Source organism: Nycticebus coucang, chromosome 13 (assembly GCF_027406575.1).
Source record: "Nycticebus coucang isolate mNycCou1 chromosome 13, mNycCou1.pri, whole genome shotgun sequence".
NCBI lineage: Eukaryota > Metazoa > Chordata > Mammalia > Primates > Lorisidae > Nycticebus > Nycticebus coucang.
In genome coordinates, this window is record NC_069792.1 from 97,919,720 (window position 1) to 97,936,824 (window position 17,105).

General features: G+C 52.6%; 1 protein-coding gene across 4 annotated transcripts in view; it reads right to left on the bottom strand.

Moving 5' to 3' along the window:
- The window catches only part of COL22A1 (collagen type XXII alpha 1 chain), a 269,693-nt gene that overhangs the window by 115,101 nt on the left and 137,487 nt on the right, over window positions 1-17,105 (bottom strand). For all 4 annotated transcript variants that reach the window (XR_008373874.1, XM_053559196.1, XM_053559195.1 and 1 more), the window contains 7 exons: window positions 11,962-12,015; window positions 11,222-11,275; window positions 8,661-8,714; window positions 7,654-7,707; window positions 3,921-3,965; window positions 3,278-3,340; window positions 2,783-2,836 (listed from right to left, as the gene is read on the bottom strand). Coding sequence is in view for 3 of the 4 variants with exons in the window: in XM_053559196.1 (XP_053415171.1) it covers window positions 2,783-2,836; window positions 3,278-3,340; window positions 3,921-3,965; window positions 7,654-7,707; window positions 8,661-8,714; window positions 11,222-11,275; window positions 11,962-12,015 (378 nt within the window). In the remaining variant the exon portion in view is untranslated. The remainder of the gene's footprint in view (window positions 1-2,782; window positions 2,837-3,277; window positions 3,341-3,920; window positions 3,966-7,653; window positions 7,708-8,660; window positions 8,715-11,221; window positions 11,276-11,961; window positions 12,016-17,105) is intronic.

Sequence of the window (17,105 nt, forward strand, 5' to 3'; positions counted from 1 at the left end):
GGATGAGACAGTAAGGGGCGTGCTAGTACTACATTGCTCAGGGGAGAAGACATCTTTGAGCTGTTCCAAGCAGGAGCCACAGTGAGTGGACTCCATCTCCACAGCCTGTCATTTCACAGGTGCCACACGGTGCCAAGGAACCGGTGCCGAGGCCTAGCTCTGTTCCTGAAACCAGCCCAAGTTAGGTCTATGGCAAGCCTTCCACACATGGTTACTAGATGGACAAATGAAGGTATGAAGTTGGCTGAGAGAGAGACAGGCTGTTCTCAGTGACACCATAACACCAAAAGCACCATCACGGAAACTGTTATATCATTTTCTATCATTATTTCTATTGTCGTACAGCATTTAACTCCAGGTACCAGTCTACTTATTTAATCTCTATAAAATGCCCCAAGGTATTTATGTAGCCCCATGTCACAGATGAAAACACTGAGGCATAATAAACATCAATGAGCCTGCTCAGAGTCACCCAATCACCAAATGGCTGAGCCTGCTCTAAACTAGAAGGGATGCCCTGAGGCACTGCCCTGACCCAAGTTCCAGAGGCTTCCGAAAGAAAGGCTGCTTCTCAGTATGACCACATAGTATCTGATTAGAACAATTCTCTTCCGGACATAGCTGAGCTCATGCTGTAAGACCAGTCTCCTCTGAGCCAATTTAAGCCCCATTAAAAAGTACGAATGACCAAAGCTGAGTGTTTTCCTAGCTGAAGGTGTGGTGGGTGCACATGAAAGGGGACGGGAGGCGAGACAAGGGACCCTGAGGACAGAAGAGAATGGCTCTTTCTCGTCCTGAGTGTGGTGGGCCAGGGGAGGCCCACTAGAGCAGACCCCAGGGCTCTCTCTGACCTTGAAAAAGAGGCTTGGCTAAGAAATTTCTCTGGGCATTGCAGTGAGTCTGACAACCAAGGGCCCCAACCCAGCTTCTCCACAAGTGGTTTAGCTCTCCGCAGCAGTGCCAATTCTTACCCTGGTCATGCCCACTGTCCACCACGAGGCTGTGGGGCATGAATGCCCATGGGTCAGGGGTGCAGAGGGACAGAGTCCGGCTGTGCCTCCCACGGTTGGAAGAGGGCAATGTTGCTTTAATGCCTTGTTTGGATATTTTTTTAACCAAGCTCATCTATTATTATATATTTCTCAGAGGAAAAGAAAAGCAAACCGGATTCTTTGGAAGTTTGAATGTGACTCTGCTGTGGCCCTGGCGCCTCTGCCCAAGTAATCAAAAGGGCTTTATGGTCTTGCTAAGCCTTAGCATTCTGGAAATGAGTTTCTCAAACAGAAATTACATTTCTGAAAAGTCCACGAGAGCGGCAGCCCTGAATGCTTATCCTTGTAAAGCCCTTCCATCCGGGCTCACTATTTATAGATGGAAAGTCTGTCCAGAGCAAAGCCCTTGGGCTCCAGCCCCCAAGAAGTGAGATTGGGGAGGGGTGTCACCTGGAGCCTGGAAATGACCAGAGCAGGAGAGCTGGGAATTGGAGGGGAGAGAGCAGAGGGGGAGCTGGGAACTGGAGGAGAGAGAGCAGAGGGAGAGCTGGGAACTGGAGGGGAGTGAGGCAGCCCTGACCAGCAGCCTGCAGGAGGAGGGAACAGGCAGCCCCTTTCCAGAGCTGGACGCCCCCTCCCTGTTCATGCAGCCCAGGGGAGGTGAAATAGCTTTTCTGTGCCTTGGTTCCCTCATTTATGAAGTGGGGATGTTGCTGGCAATGGGCACTCTCACAGTGTTGTCCTGAGGTCACCCGAGTCCCCCCTATGGACAGTGCTTGGGACAATCCTGAACATAACAGGCCTCCCCAGGTCATGCCCCACCAGGACATCCTTACAGCCTCAGGAGTTCCCATAGCTGCAGTTAGTCAGTCAAAGGCTCTCCTGCCACACAGGTGTCTGAAAGTCCAGCTATGTTTCCTGACCAGCACAGGCTTCCCTGGGGCTCTAACACAAGCTGAAATAGACGAAGCACCTCCTTGGAGCTCCAAGCCTGCCCTGCGCTCTCCCTTAGAGAACGGGGGCACCCTTTAAGGGGCTGGAACCACGGACCTGAGTCCTTAGCAGGAAGAAATAGTGGGGATATCTTTTCCCAGACCAAGCATGCCAAATTAGAGTTCACCGTATCTTCAATCCTGCTTTCATGAAAGACATTCCAGAAGGAAGGCAATCATCTTCTTTGTGTGATTTTAAAAGTTCCATCTTCTCCTGGCCTCCACCAGTGTGTCACTCAAGTGAAGCAGCTGCCTGGAACTTCCCTTCACAACCATCAGAGTCAGGCCCCTGAGCCCCAGGCCGGCAGGCTCCAGGTGTGAGCGACTAGGGCATCAGAGGCGGCCCGAGCAGCAGCCCTTTACGTCGGCAAGGGTGCTGCTGGTGCGGGGGTGTGTTTCCTCCTGTTTGTTCCCATGCCTTTCCCCACCCCGGTAGCTGTCCCAGGAGACAACCTCTGTGATCTCATCGCCCATCTCCTCGGCTGTCCAGTGGTCTGGCAGGAGATCTGGGCAAAAGGGAAGGGACAGGCCTAGACACTGAAGGTGCCAGGCCAAGGGACTGTGCCAGGCCAGGAGAGTTAGTCCCCCGCCCCAGACCAGGAGGACCACCAGGCTCCTCCTACAGCCAGCAGCCCCTCTGGTTGCTGAGGTTTAGGCCTGACTTCTCCTCCCACGGAGCAGCCCTGGAGTGAGCACACGAGCACCTTCTGCAGACGTGTGCAGATACAGCACAGTCTGCAGAAAAACTGACTTTACAAAAAAGCAACTAATGATAATTGATAATGGGGAAGCTCCTACCTTCTCACCCCGGTCGCCTTTCAGTCCTGGAAGTCCCAGTTCGCCTTTTTCTCCCTATAGTAAAAGATAAAATTAGAAAACATTAGGAGCCAAACTGAGCTTAATCCCTGCCCTTTCCAGGTAAGAGCTACATGACCTTGGGATATAGAGCATACACCAGCCCTTGCCTGAGCGACAAAGTAGCCACACTGAGGCCTAACTCGAAGGGCCTTCCGGTCATTAAGTGGGAAGCCTCTAACTCCCCACCTGGCACCTGACAGGTGGCGCCTGGCCCCCGCCTTCCCACCCCCCAGTCACCATCCTTTGCCGCAGCTCATGGACCCAGGCAGGCCACTCCCCTCCAACCCTCTTCCATCCCCACAGGGGATGTGCCCTTAACCCACCCCCTCCCTGTAAGGAACCACCCACCCCCTCCCTGTAAGGAACAGAGACTCCAACCAGTCGCTTTCCATGGGCACAGGTGAGGGGCGGGGTGGAGGAAGCTGCCACACTTACCAGGTCTCCTTTCTCTCCCTGCAAGCCCGGGAAGCCTGGAGCACCAGGAAGGCCAGCTGCTCCCTGTGAAGACAGTATGTTCCTGGTGTCTCTGAAAAAGTTTTCCCCGGGGGAAACCCTCCTGGGGCCGGGCTGCGGGCCTTGTGCCTGCCAGTCCCTTTCTCCACCCCTGAGCACCATCTGGCTTTGCAGGAGTCATGTGGTAAATACCGTAGTGGGGAAAGGGGGATTCCAGACACTTTGTCCACAGGGGCCCCCAGCTCTTGTGCACTCTGACCATTCACTTTCCTGAGAACCCCTATTCTCTCTCTGGGTGTCCAACTCCTCCCCATTCTATAGGACTCAGCCACAAAGTCGTCTCCTTGCCAGAGTTCTAGACCATCCCTGAGTCTGCAAAGCCCTGTTCTCTGCCCCAACACCACATGCCACCACTCACTACACCTGCTCAATCGTCCCTCAACGTCCAGGTTACCCAGTTCCTGGCTGTGACCCAACGCCCAACATAGTGACTGATGTGTAGGACACGCTGACCATCATTGAACAAATAAATGAATGCACAAAAGGGTAGAGGGAGCTCCCCAAGAACAGGGCTTGTTCCTCTGGGCAACCACGAATGAATGAAGAAAGGCATGAACAAACTGACCTTCTCTCCAGGTCGGCCTGCCAGGCCCTGCTCCCCGACTTCACCCTGGATGTGGAATAATGGGCACTCCATTACCTTTCACGCACACCCAGCTAGGCCCACACAGCCCAGCACTCGTCGGACATGGCCCTTCATTCTCACACACGCAGCGTAGGGACGGGATCAAGAGTCATGGGCTCTGAAACCAAGCAGCAGTATTTCTGCAGAAAGGGGTTCCACACTCCCCATGTTGACTTTTATTTCTTCCCCAAGAAGCAGCTCCTGGGATTGTCCACCAGAGTCTGTATAGATTGACTCTTCATCCTGAGCCTAAACACTTGTAATTCAAAGCAAGAGGGGCCAACACGGCAATCCCAGATCCGCCCGGCTCTGAGTCTTGTTAGTGTTGGGGAAGCCAGGACTCCACTCTCGTCCCTATGATGAAGAGGAAGCTGGAAAAGGACTTTGTCCAAGGCAACTGGTGTCCTGAGACTCGTGTCCATTTCTCTGCACAGACACAGTCTCAGAGTGAGGTGAGAGTCACACTTACCCCTTCCCACGGTGTGTTACTGTGAAGCCTTGGGTGATGTCCTGTTAAACCTCCGAGCTTACATTACGCATGCCCCAAAGTGATGTGATTCTTATAGCTTGCAGGTTTTGTTCTCAGCCATCAGGTTCTTGCGATGCCCTGAACGTATCCCCCAAACTTCGTATGTTTAAATGTCACCAGCCATGTGACAGTAGTAAGAGGTAGAGCCGTAGGGAGGGATCAGCTCACAGGGCTCCACCATCATGAATGGATTAGTAGCCTTGTGAAAAAGGCCGCGGAGCCCTTTAGCCTTTCCACCATGTGTGAGGACAAAGATATAAAGTGTCTTTATAGTGAAGTGAAGCAGAGAGCCCTCACTGTCCCCAGATCTGCTGGCACCTTGATCTTGGAGTTCCCAGCCTGCAGTACTCTGAGGAGTGAGGGTATGTTGTTTATAAATTACCCCATCAAAAGTACGTTGTCATAGAAGCCTGAAGGGACTAGGGGAGTTCCCAAGAAGCACTTTGTGATCAGGTTGATATAAGGGACACAGGACCAGAGGGGCGCTATCCTGATCCCAGGGCACTGGGCTGCTGTGCTTACCAAGTTACCAGTCACCCTAGCCAAGGAGTACGAAGTGGTGGTGAGAGATGATAATTTTTAAGCAACGGTGTGTCTTAAAAATCACTGACTTCTTTAATGGCAATTTTTTTCTAGCATTCATTGCGCTATTTAGTAAAATTTTTTTGTGCAGATTTCATAGCGAACTGTGGTTTTCTGATAAGTGAGTGCACCCAGGAACAGATGAGTGAGTGAGCAGGTGGTGTGCACGCAGGTATGGATTGTCCCCGGACCTATGCCAAACTCAACAGGGAGTGAAGTCCAGCGCCACCACGCCACCAGAGCGGAAGGCAAGAACAGGAAAACAAAAGTCACCCAGAGCGTCGCTTAGCATAGCACACGTTTCATCCTGCAACGCTGGTGTCAGGACAGGAAGTAGCATGTGAAGTCAGCACATTTTGAAATTCTGGACACCCTCCAGTGCTCCCATCAATTCCTGGTGTTTACAAGCACAATTAGCAAGAATTGCTCTAACCAGAGTTGTGCAAATACTCGTCACTCAAATTGCCGCTTTCAATCTGCTGGGATGGTAACACGTTCGCAGAGGGAACGGATATTACATACTGAGACAGGGTAAGCAGCTGTGTTAGGTCAGAAAAAAAGTGCTGAAGACATCAGCAGTGCCCCCTGGATTTGTGTTGTGAACCCCAGTCCCAAGGCACAGTGGAGGATACGGATTTTAGAATCACCACCTTCCACACCAGGGGTTGATCTTGCACCAGCGTCTTAACTCTAGTGCCCGCCAGGACCAGGGTAGGAGACTCTGACGCTCCCCAGGAACACAGGCTTTGAAGGACTCACAGGAGGGTGGAGAGGGGGTTGCTGGGACCATGCAGTTCGGTTTCTGGCCTGCTTTCTACCCCATGGAAACCAGTAAAGATGTGAAGTAGAGACTGAGTAAGAAGGTCACACTGGATAAATGTAGCTTTAAGGTACAAGAAGCAGAGTGGTGAGCCATTGCCACCCCCTCACTGTCACGCCTCCTCTTAACTTTGTAGAGCTTTTTTGTGTCTCCAACAAACTCTGAATTCTCAGTGGCATGTACTCTTCATTTCACCCTAACTGTCCCCTCTTCTTGGAAGGGTTTGTCCACTGAGAGCCCCTGGCCAGGGTGCTCCCAGGTGGCTTGCAGGCCTCCCTGGAAGGTGTGCGGACGGATTGTCCGTGAGGGTGGCAACCACCTCCAGGTTCATACGGGATAAGTTTCAACTTTCTGTTCAGTAGGGAAACAATCTGTTTTGTTCCCACTGGGTTTGCTGTGATCGATTACGAGCACTATCGGATGAAATTCAGGGCCTCCTTGGGGATTTCTCTCATTTTCAACCTGCACGTGATCTATTTCCAGTAGTCACTAGTGGCTGAAGGATCCAAACATCTTGCCCAGGTCATCTTGGTACAGTTCTAGTGCTCTGTGTTTGAAGAGCACGAGGGGGCTCAGGGTTGGAGCCCGGGCTCTCAGTGCCTGGAGTCCAGGAAACGGGAGCTCTGCAGTGGCCCCGGGCAGTGCTCTCTCCACACTGTGCCCAAACCCAGGTGTGCTTGAGGCAGCATGCGTGCCACTGAATCTGGGCTTTTTCAGCTGTATTTTATTTTGTCTTCTAAAGAATGACTATGTTATGCAAAGTCACACAACAGGGGACATTTGCCTACAAGCACCTGGCCACTAAATAGATGACCTGAGACGTACCCTCCTGTGAGGTCAGCACTGCCACTGTGCAGAGTCCAGGCCACCCCCGAGCTACCCGCCCAGGAAGCCCTTGCTGAATACAGAAGCACCTGACCGTGGGCCGGCAGTGGGAGACACAGAGGGGCTAAGACCCCGTCACTGACTAGATCGTTCATCCCTGGGAGAATGGGAGCCCTGCAGGCAGGGACGGGAGGAGCAGACGTCCCCACGCAGCCTCCCATGTGGAGAACCCGTGTCCCAGAACCACAGGAGCCTGTGCAGGTCCGCACATGTGCACACACGCACCACATGCACACAGCCCAGCCCTCCCTAGTCTGTTCTGAGCCCAGGCCGGACCTGAGGGCCGCCTCAGGGCTAAACATGGCAAGGCCGCTCATCAGGACAGGAGGGAGCCTGGGCACAGGGACAGTCATCACCACAGGGCACTCGGGGCTCTCCACTCGTGACTCCCTCAGGTTCTTCCTCACACTTCTCCACCCACTGGAAGCCTCTGGCCATATGTAGGGCTCAGCCATGGGGGACACTGGAGGTGGCTGGTACGAAGTTGGGAGGGGGACAGAGTCAGAGTGCTCAGTATGTTTGTCCCCCGCTCCCTCCCCACCAGGACAACCTCTGCCGGCCTCAGATCCACAGGAGTGACCCCTCCTCCAGCCACAGACCTCTCCAGGCTGCAGAGCCATAGCCTCATCCCCACTCTGTGCCGGAGGTGGTAGGGCCAGCCTCACCCTGTTACCATTCCAGATTAGAGCCCCTTGGCCCCTGGGCCTGCCCGTGCCCCCCACCCCCTTTGCAATGTTCCTTTTTATTTTCTGCTGGGTGCCAGCAGACAGACTCCACCCAGGAAAAGTGGAAACTCACACACAGCCCAAATGCACCAGGCAGTCACCAGCTTAGTGGGAGGGAGGCGGAGTCCGTACCCTGAGGCCAGGCTTTCCAGGCAGACCATCCTCCCCTCTGCCTCCTGGCTCCCCCTGCAAGGAACACAAAGCGGAGTTTAGAGGAGCCACCAAGGCGGTTCAACCCAACTGCTGCTAGTTACAGGTCGGCAAGGGACAGAACTACTTGTGCTTGGGTGGTTTGGAATTCTGAAATTCTACGTGGTCATGGCACACAGCAGCTCAGCTCACCTCCCAGACTCCTTACTCAACAGCTCTGATGTTGACTTAGAAAAATATAATTTAGCAGAAGTGGTGCTTGTTTCTTCTTGGGAGATTTAGAGTAAGGAAGAATGGCTTGGTTAGCCTTTTATCCTACGTCTTGGAAGAGATGGGAGAAGGATGTAGGATAATTACAGAAAATGCCCATAAAATTAAGTCTGTATTTATTGCATATTTTGTCATAAAATAGTTGAGTTTCTTAGTCTGCTTATTGGAAAGAACAGCAAAGTTCCTAGAATATTAAGAAGTTGTCGTTAATAGCTGCCTTTCAGGGACTTTGATAAGGCTATCTGAGCCTGTGTATGTTCCCTGTGAAAGAGTAAAATTCATCTGCAAAACTGTGTTGTCTAGTTAGATAACTGTACACTTGAAGGATTTAAACTCTATTTACTTCCCAGTGTTATGATATTTAACTTCTGACTTTTGCCTTAATAATTATACTAGCATAAGTCCCGCTCGAATATTTTTAACATTGAAGTCCCTTAGTGTGTTAAGTAAGGATATCTAAAAGTTTTTCCTCCTTGAAAATAAAATAAATACATATTTTTAACAGATTAACTTTAAAGCCCAAAGCTTCCAAATCTTTCCCCAGTTATTTAAATGGAAATAAAGACTCTCCCACACCTAACTCGTAATCCAAACATTTCAGCTGAGTCCTGATCCACAGCTCAGGCAACTGACTTATTTTAAAATTCCCAAAAATCAAGAATTTCTTTTGCTTCTGTGATTTGGGCTCCCAAACAGATGCCAAGCTCATGAGGACCAACCTTGGATCCTGGCAGGCCTGGTGGTCCATTCAACCCATCCTTTCCAGGTGGTCCCTGGGCCAAGAGAAAAGAAATAAAATGAAAATAAAAAGGCATTGTTAGGAAAGTCTTGCACTAAGTTATTTTAAACCCGGAGCTGATTTTGTGCCCAGAAACCAGGAGGCTCAGGGCGTCCACTGCCCACAAGCTACTGGAGTGCCCGTGGTCCCTGTCAGAATCTGTTTCCTTCACACATTCTCTTACGATTGAGTCAAATATCACCATCTGGTTCATGTCTAATTCCAGTACCCTGGCCAGGTGTGGTGTGCTGAGGTTCAGGGGGTCAAGACATCCTTGGAACCACCTTCTGATGGCCTCATTTCTACCCTCAGCTTCCAAGAGGCCCCTGGGGGCAACACTGCCCCCAGCACTCCACCTCTCCTCTCCAGGATCTGGTTGCCACCTGCGTCTCCTCCACGGCCTTCCTCCCTTCTTCTTGTCTTCAAAAACACAGGAATTCAGTCAGTCGGCCTGGTTTGGCATCACTACTTCCTTTTATTCCTGTGACGACAGTGAGGAGGTCCCTGCTGCGTTTCCAGTGCAAGGGGCTTCCTCTACCACCGTCCCAGGACACTTGTCACCCAGCTCTTTGCAGGCGAAGGCTCCAAAGGTTGAGCGGCTTACATGAGGTCCTAGGGTGAGTGCTGGGGACCCACAGAATTTAACATATTAACTGTCATGTGAGTTGTACTTAATTTATGCTGGTTTTGAGCCTGGGGCCTTGTGAAGCATATGTAACTCACAAGTCTCGACCTAATAAAACACCGTGTCTCCAAGGGAGGTACAAGGAAAGGCAGGTGTGGCAGCTTTGGCTTTTTTCTAAAGTGGCAGCCAATGTGTTAAACCCAGGCCCCACCTCCAGACACTCTCCAGGCCTTAATGGTGCATCGGGTTGACACACACTCACTCATGACGGATACAAAGGACATCATCTCCTCCCAGAGAATTTCTCATGTGCTCTTGCTTTAGCAGCTATTAGCACTACTCAAAAGTTCCTGTGCTTTATACCTGGTGATTCTCCACCCACAAAACCTACTGTCACCAATTTTTGTTGTTGTTGTTGCAGTTTTTGGCAGGGGCTGGGTTTGAACCCACCACCTCTGGCATATGGGGCCGGCACCGTACTCCTTGAGCCACAGACAGGGTCCCCTTCCTGCCACTAATTTAAGACTCGCTTCTCCCTGGGTCTCCAGCCTGGATTGGTGACTATTGAAAACAGCTCCACTGCACACAGCAGGTGTCCAGGAATCTAAGGCCTCTGGAAGGGTGGGAGGAAGGGCTTGTACTGAGGTGGGGTCAGAAAGTCACTTGGATCCATTAAAGCATGATCTTGACCAAGAGCAAGGAATGAAGCCGGAAGCTGTGTTCCCAGCCTCCCCTGGCTGCAGCCTTATCGTGACAGACTGTGCGTGCTTTTGACTACCTTTTCTTCTTCTCGTGATACCCTCCTCTCTTCTGAATATTCACCCTAATGTAAATACTTTTTGATGAACCCTTTAGCTCAGAGGAGACTATCAGTGTGTTTGAACTTTCGGATGGCCGTATCACCTGCATAAAGTATTTGTGGGTGACGATGCAGTTGACTGTGTGTCCTAGGAATGTTTGTTGGTGACGACACAGTTGACGTGTGTCCTCGGAATGTTTGTTGGTGACGACACAGTTGACGTGTGTCCCAGGAAAGCTGGTTGGTGATAATGAGCACCCGTGCTGCGGCGTTCCTCCGGCCATGGATCAGTTCACCCGAGTGTACATCAGAGCCCTGGCTCTGCATCCGATACCCTTCTCCTCCATCTGGACCTTCCATCAGTGCCGGGGCTTCCACAGGCCTCCTCTCCCCAGGTCTTCCCCACTGGCGTTCCCCACGGGAGCACTAGGAGAAGGAAGCCTCTGGGAGTGAAGCAGAGGCTTCCCTGGGGGCGACTGTGGAGCTCGTCCAGGACTCAGCCCCATGGCACCAGAGTGCTCCCATCCACCCCACCATTCTGCCCTGAAGAGCTGCATCCACCACGGCAAGGAGCTACGCCTGCCCTTAACCGTGCCCCTCCCATTGGGGAGACACCAAAGTTTGCTGAGCTGCATTCAACGGACTTAAAAGAAATGAGAAGGTCCCCTGAGACACACACACACAGGAGTTTGACACGAGGGAACACAATCAGGATGACAACAGAAGCTACCACACCCGCCTTTCCTTGCACCTCCCCGCACACGGCTTCTGGGCCTCTTGGGTTAGCTCTTAAGGACAAGCAGCCCCACTCCAAAGACAAGGGCTTTTGAATGTGTCTTTGGGTGACATGACCAAGGCCAGTGGCCTGGGGAGAATGGCCAGGGCGCACAGGGAAGAGCCTCAGCAGGCAGAGCAGAGAACAAGGACATTTCCGCAGAAGGAAGACTCCAGTCGAGTGCTGGCCCTTGGTCCTCGCTGACCAAGGAGTCCTCAGCTCTGGGAGAGCAGCCCCAGGCCAGCTGCCAGGGCCCCGTCATTCCTGACCGAGCAGGGGCAGGAAGATGCGTGAGATACTCACCACGGGCCCTGGAGGCCCAGGCTTCCCTGAGAAGCCGATCTCTCCAGGTAAACCCTGAAAGGGGAACACATGGAAAGTGTCAGTGTCACCTGTCTGGAGACCAAATCATTGGCCCAAAGTCCTTCCCTGCACAGGCCTGGGCTTCCGGCTCTGAGAAGGGCATGGGGCCCCTGCCATCCTCACTCCAGACACTGTGAAACACGGAGAGGCTGCCCCTGTAAGGGTGGCAAGCCCATGGCTTCTCTGGTTTGCAGCAGAGACACTGTCGTGTATATGGCCTGCCTCCTGCCTCCTCGTCTAATCGTCAGTGAGCCCCACCCAGGGACAGGGGTGGTTTCTGTTCCTTATGCCTAATTTAGGACACTTTCCCAGGTGTCCACTGAAAAATGGAAGCAGTGAAATGCTAATAGCCACCATCCCTTGTGTTTGGTTTTGCCTCGAAGCCAGAGCACAATCTATTAAAAGACACTGGACAGGGCAGTCCAGGCTGTGTCCTACACCATGTCACCAGAAGTGGCCAGTGAAAACTTTGGATTGGCTGGAAAGATCTCCCAATCTAAGGGACCCAAGTTCTGAGAGTCCAGAGGCTTGGGGGTGTCTGCACATGGGGGAGGGGCCCTCCTTTGTCCTTTTGCGCTAGACTCAGGGAGAGAAAACACAAAACAAAGAAGCTCCCACCCCCATCAGCCATGAAACCACCGTCTAAATGCCCCTTGGGAAGAAACCAACACCAGTCTTACCGGGGGCCCTCCAGGTCCAGGGGGGCCTGGGACTCCAGGTGGTCCTGGAGGACCCTGTGAATAAAGAGCATTGATTGAGTCGGTTACAGAAGTGCCCAGATCAGCCTCCTGGGGACGTCTGCCATGCAGAGAGACACAGGGAAGGGGACGTGACGATGAGGTGGGAACTTTATTTGTAGTGTCTTCTTTTTCAAACAAAAAGAAACAAAGGCAAAAAGAAAAGATTTGAAGTAAATTTGCAAAATGCTAACCTGAATCATTTTGGGGTGATGGGTATATGACCATCTTTGTGTCATCTAATCTGCTATACATTTAAAATACTTGAACATTTAAAGTGAATACGTATGTTTACGCAAACACATGTGTGCGCAGCAGGCTAACCTCTTAACAAAGATCTTGTGCAACAGTGGTTCCCAATTATGAGTTGTGCCTGGCAAAGAGCTGATGCTAGTGTCTGAACCACTGGGGGTGAACAGTGTAGGTCTCAGCCTGGACTCTCTGACTCGGGGTGAACAGTGACAGTCTCAACCCGGATTCTCTGACTCTGGGCTTGGACATGGGGTGGGTGGGGCTGGACATCTGCACTTGTGAAAGTCTTCCTGCTGACTCTCTGCAGACCTAGACTCGAATTCATGGCTGTGCTTATACTTTAGGGTACCCTCAGCACCTGTGCTTATACGTTAGGGTACCCTCACACTATTCATGGCTGTGCTTACACTTTAGGGTACCCTCAGCACCTGTGCTTACATGTTAGGGTACCCTCACACTATTCATGGCTGTGCTTACACTTTAGGGTACCCTCAGCACCTGTGCTTACACTTTAGGGTACCCTCAGCACCTGTGCTTACACTTTAGGGTACCCTCAGCACCTGCCACAGAAGAAGGCACATTAGTACAGAGACTAAGGTGACTCTGGTCCTGACTGAAGGTGAGGGTGGGCAGGGGAGAAGCAACAGATGGTCATCATGTAGACCAGGAGCAGGGACCGAATAAACCCAGGAGCACGGGGCAGGCAGCGGCCCCCAAGTTCCAAGACAGGGCAGGAAACTACCCACTGGTCAGAGGTACAAAGGCAGGGGCACCGCATGTGTGAAGGGTGAAGGCCGCACTGCTCAGGAATTGAGGTTTGAGGCACAGCCAGCATTTCCATGCAGGAGTAGCATGGGCTGCCCAGGTCAAGGCCTCACGTGCCAGGATGAGGATTGGAGACTTCCTGCGTAGTCTAAGAGGAACTAAAAGGGCCTAGGAAGCCATGGATTGGCCACATGAGTGTTTAGAAAAGCAACTGCATCTGGAGGAGGCAGGGCGGCGGTTACGAGCCGAAGCTGGCTGTCAGCGCACAGAACCCTGAGAGGGGGCATGGACTCAGTGCCCTGGGAATAGATAGGTCCCCACCAGCACCCCCCACCCCGCCCCCAGGGCCCACTCATTTCAGAGCATCCAGTCACTCCACAGCTGAAGCAGCTTTGGTGGCTCTAGTTTCCTAAGGAGTAAGGCTTCTCCAGGCGTGTTCACACCTCCCTCTCTCCTCCCTCACTGCCCATCACTGCCAACACCGCCCCGGGGGCACAGAACGCTTCTGTCTACTCAGTCTGCTTCTGCACCTGCCCTCCCGGCCTCCCTTCTTGTCTCCACCGTTCTAAAAGCATTTCTAATTCCCACCAATTCCCAAGTGGATGAATCTCTCCCTCCTCCACGCTCGAGACCACACACCTGCTCATCTGACCCACACACCGGCAGGGCAGGGCCAGCTCTTCCCTCTGCCCAGGCTCGGCCCCAGCAGGCGCTCAGCGCGTGCAACAGGAGCGCTACCGCGCGGCCACCAGAGGGCGCCAAACACTACAAAACGGCTGGCCCCGTCCGGAAACTGTTCTGCGTTGTGCGTCCTCCCTCTGGCCGCACCGGTGAGTCAACAGAGGCACAAGCAGGGACCCTTCACCGCCAAGAGCTTTGCCAAGCACCCGGACCTGGTATTCTGCACCTGTAGCATCTGCTTTCCTGGGCGACATTTGCTCTCAGTGGGAGCAGCTGAGGGCCTGGCCTGGGCAAGGTGATGGTGCCCTGAGCAGGTCCACTCCGGTCCTCCAGGAGGCATGAGGGCCGAGGGAGGCTCTGCCCAGCCCCGCTGACTGCAAGGTGATCTCCGAGGGTCTCCCGGCACCCCAGCCCCACAGAGCTCGCCCCAGGACCTCCCCAGTCCTGAGGCTCCCCCTCTCTAGCCATCTGAGAGCCCTTAGTTCTCCCACCTCTTTCCATTCTCAGCAATGCTGTGGCCTGGGTGTTTGTGCTCTTTCAAAAAAAGAGGGATTCCAGGTCGCAGCCTCCTGACCTGCCCAGCGCTCTGACCCCCTTCCCTGCCTCTGCTCCTTGAGGATACCCTGGGATGCTGTGTTTGCTGGGATTAGAGTCTCACATCAGGTTATAGTTGATAGGTGTTTAAGGGTCATCTGTGGAAACTGAACCTCCTTGTTTGACAATAAACAATACTGAGGCCCAGAGAGGTTGGGATCCCACCTCAGGTCACACAGGTATCCTCTCCAGGGGGAGGGCTATGTTGCCCCCCTGAAACTGTGAACCCACAGGTTGATAGGCCGCTTGTGTAGACTTAGAGGCCAGGCCAGGTCCCAGAAGTCAGGGTCTTTGAGGTACCAGGTAATCCTGATGAGCCACCAGGTGTGGGAATTAGTCACCTAGGCCACCCCCATATACCACACCCACTGCAGCAAGAAAAGTCCTGTAAGTGTAACGGTGTTAGGGAGGTAGAACCCCCCGAGCCTGACACCCGGGAGCCCCTGCCCCTCACAGCAGGCAGGTCTCATTCATCCCACTCCACAATGAGGAACCAGGACTTGGAGGAAAACTGCCTAATACATGGGTCACTACAAAAGTTTTGAGACAGACTGTGTTATGGTCCATTATTTCACTTCCAAAAAACCCAGCTGACAGCATCCTTTCTGATTCACCCGGGCAAGTTTCACCTTGCTCAGCTCATTAATGTTGCTAGGAGGACTCTATTTATTTCTGTCTGCACAGATTTTTACATTTTTGAATTGTTCTGTTCTCCAAACTTTCATAATGACTCATGTATTTGAGTGAGCTGGTGTTGGGATGCAGTGCCCCCACCCACACCCCAGCTGTGGGAAGCGTCTGCACAGTCCCCACTTGGGACACGGCACTCACCCCTCCTGTGTCCACCTTTGAATGATGCTATCTCCTAAAAGACTCTCTATACATTAAGGAGAACTAGAAAAGGGTTTAAATTCAGGTCAGAAGATCCCTGAGCCCACCTTCCCAGTAAGACCACAGCAGAGGCTCCATGCTGGGCACACCCACCACAGAGGTTTAATAGCTGCTTGTCTGACTCTGTATGCCTGGGAATGAGAACAATTAAACCTCATAGCTACAGTACCATTGCCAGAGAGAGAAGAAGAAGGCAAAAGCAGCTGGAAACAGTTGCTAGAAAGTCTAGAAACCACGGCTAGGAGAGATCTTTAAATGGAGCAAAGCTATTTGTTCCCAGCAGCCCTTCCATTTACAGGGGACCGACTTGTGATCCAGCTGGGATGCCTATGGGGGCTGTGGCAAGAACAGGCATCAGGATGCACTCCTGGCCAGCCCTCCTGCCAGACCCTGCCCTGTGGCCACGCTTTCCCTTCTTTAGCCCCCCTGAGGACAGGCAGAGGCTGTACTCAGGTCCCATCTGGCCTCACTCTGGTTACCAGACAGCTCCTGTGGCTCAGACCTCAGATCTGGCAAAAACTTACCAGAGTTTTTGTTTCAGTTCAGCTATGAGGAGGGTCAGTGGGGCAGAGGCCATGTTCTGGGAGAAACAGGATGCATCACCCTAGCCCACAGGCCAGGACAGCCAAGTATGCATGTGCATGCCCCCAAAGGAAGGGAGAAAACTTAATCCAGCACCTCCTGTATGCCTGGCATTCCACACGGCTGCAGGCCTTCATCCATATTGCTCCATGACACCCTGACTGCACCCGCCTCCCCACCTGCGTACAAGTCCCAGCACCTGAGAGCTCTCAGCCTCCAGGGAGCCGACCGAAGCCCTCTCGGCCACATCCTAGCTATGGGCAAGCATATTCACTTTGCTGAGGTGCAGCTTCCTGGTCTTTCAAGTGTGGTAAGGAGAGCGGGGGAGCATCTCAGAAGGTGGCCAAGCTTGGTGGGGCCCAGTAGGGCCTGAACAGATGGGAGAGAAGAGAAGAAAGGGTGTCTCATGTGGATGGAACAGCTAAGCCAAGGTGGGGACGTCACTCGGTGCACAGGTAGCTCAGGGCTGACAGGGAGGAGACTGCAGTGGGGGGAGAAAACACCACACTCTTGTCTTTGAGGGGGCACAGAAATGCCAGAGGTCTTGTGCCAGAGTGACATGGGCAGATCCGAACTTAGAAAGACACATTTCTACAAGGACATCTGGGAAGAAAAGACACCAAGGGGACACCAAGGGGCAGTCCCAGGACAGCAAGAAAGAGGCAGCCTGCACTGGCCAGCGGGCAGGGTAGGGGTGGGGCTGCAGACAGACAGGGGACAGAGGTAACATGATGACAGGGACACAGCCTGAGACGCTCAGAGAGGAGGCCTTAAATGCAAATAGAAGGTTCCTCAGGAGACGGGCAGATTTGTGGGGGTGACGCGTTCAGACTTGACGTGCTAAGTATGGTCTATAGGGCCTGACAGAGACAGAGAGAGGGACAGAGGCACATTGTCACTGGCCTGGGGCTTCTCCCAGCCTTCTAGCTTTCCCAGGTAAGAGAATACTTTATAACAGACTAAACGCAGTCATCGCTTTCTTAGGGGCTGTTCAGCATCTTCCCTGGCCTTGGAGGACTCCACTGTGAAGTTTAGTAACTACCACTGAGATCGGGCCAACTTTCCTGGTCTTCCAATTAACTGTTTAATTAGTACTTCCATTTTCTGTCCTTTTCTTCTCCTGAAAATCAAGCGGAACAATACCCCAAACAGAACAGCCATTTGAGTTAGCACTCAGAGAAGCTTCCTAATGACACGGGAAGACCCACCACAGAATCACAGGAAAGCAATGCTGAGCCTGTTCTGTATTTTTTCTACGTGGACTTGAATGACATCTGGGTTTTCTAACAACTAGGAAGCCCTTATCTCTCCTCCACCTTCCT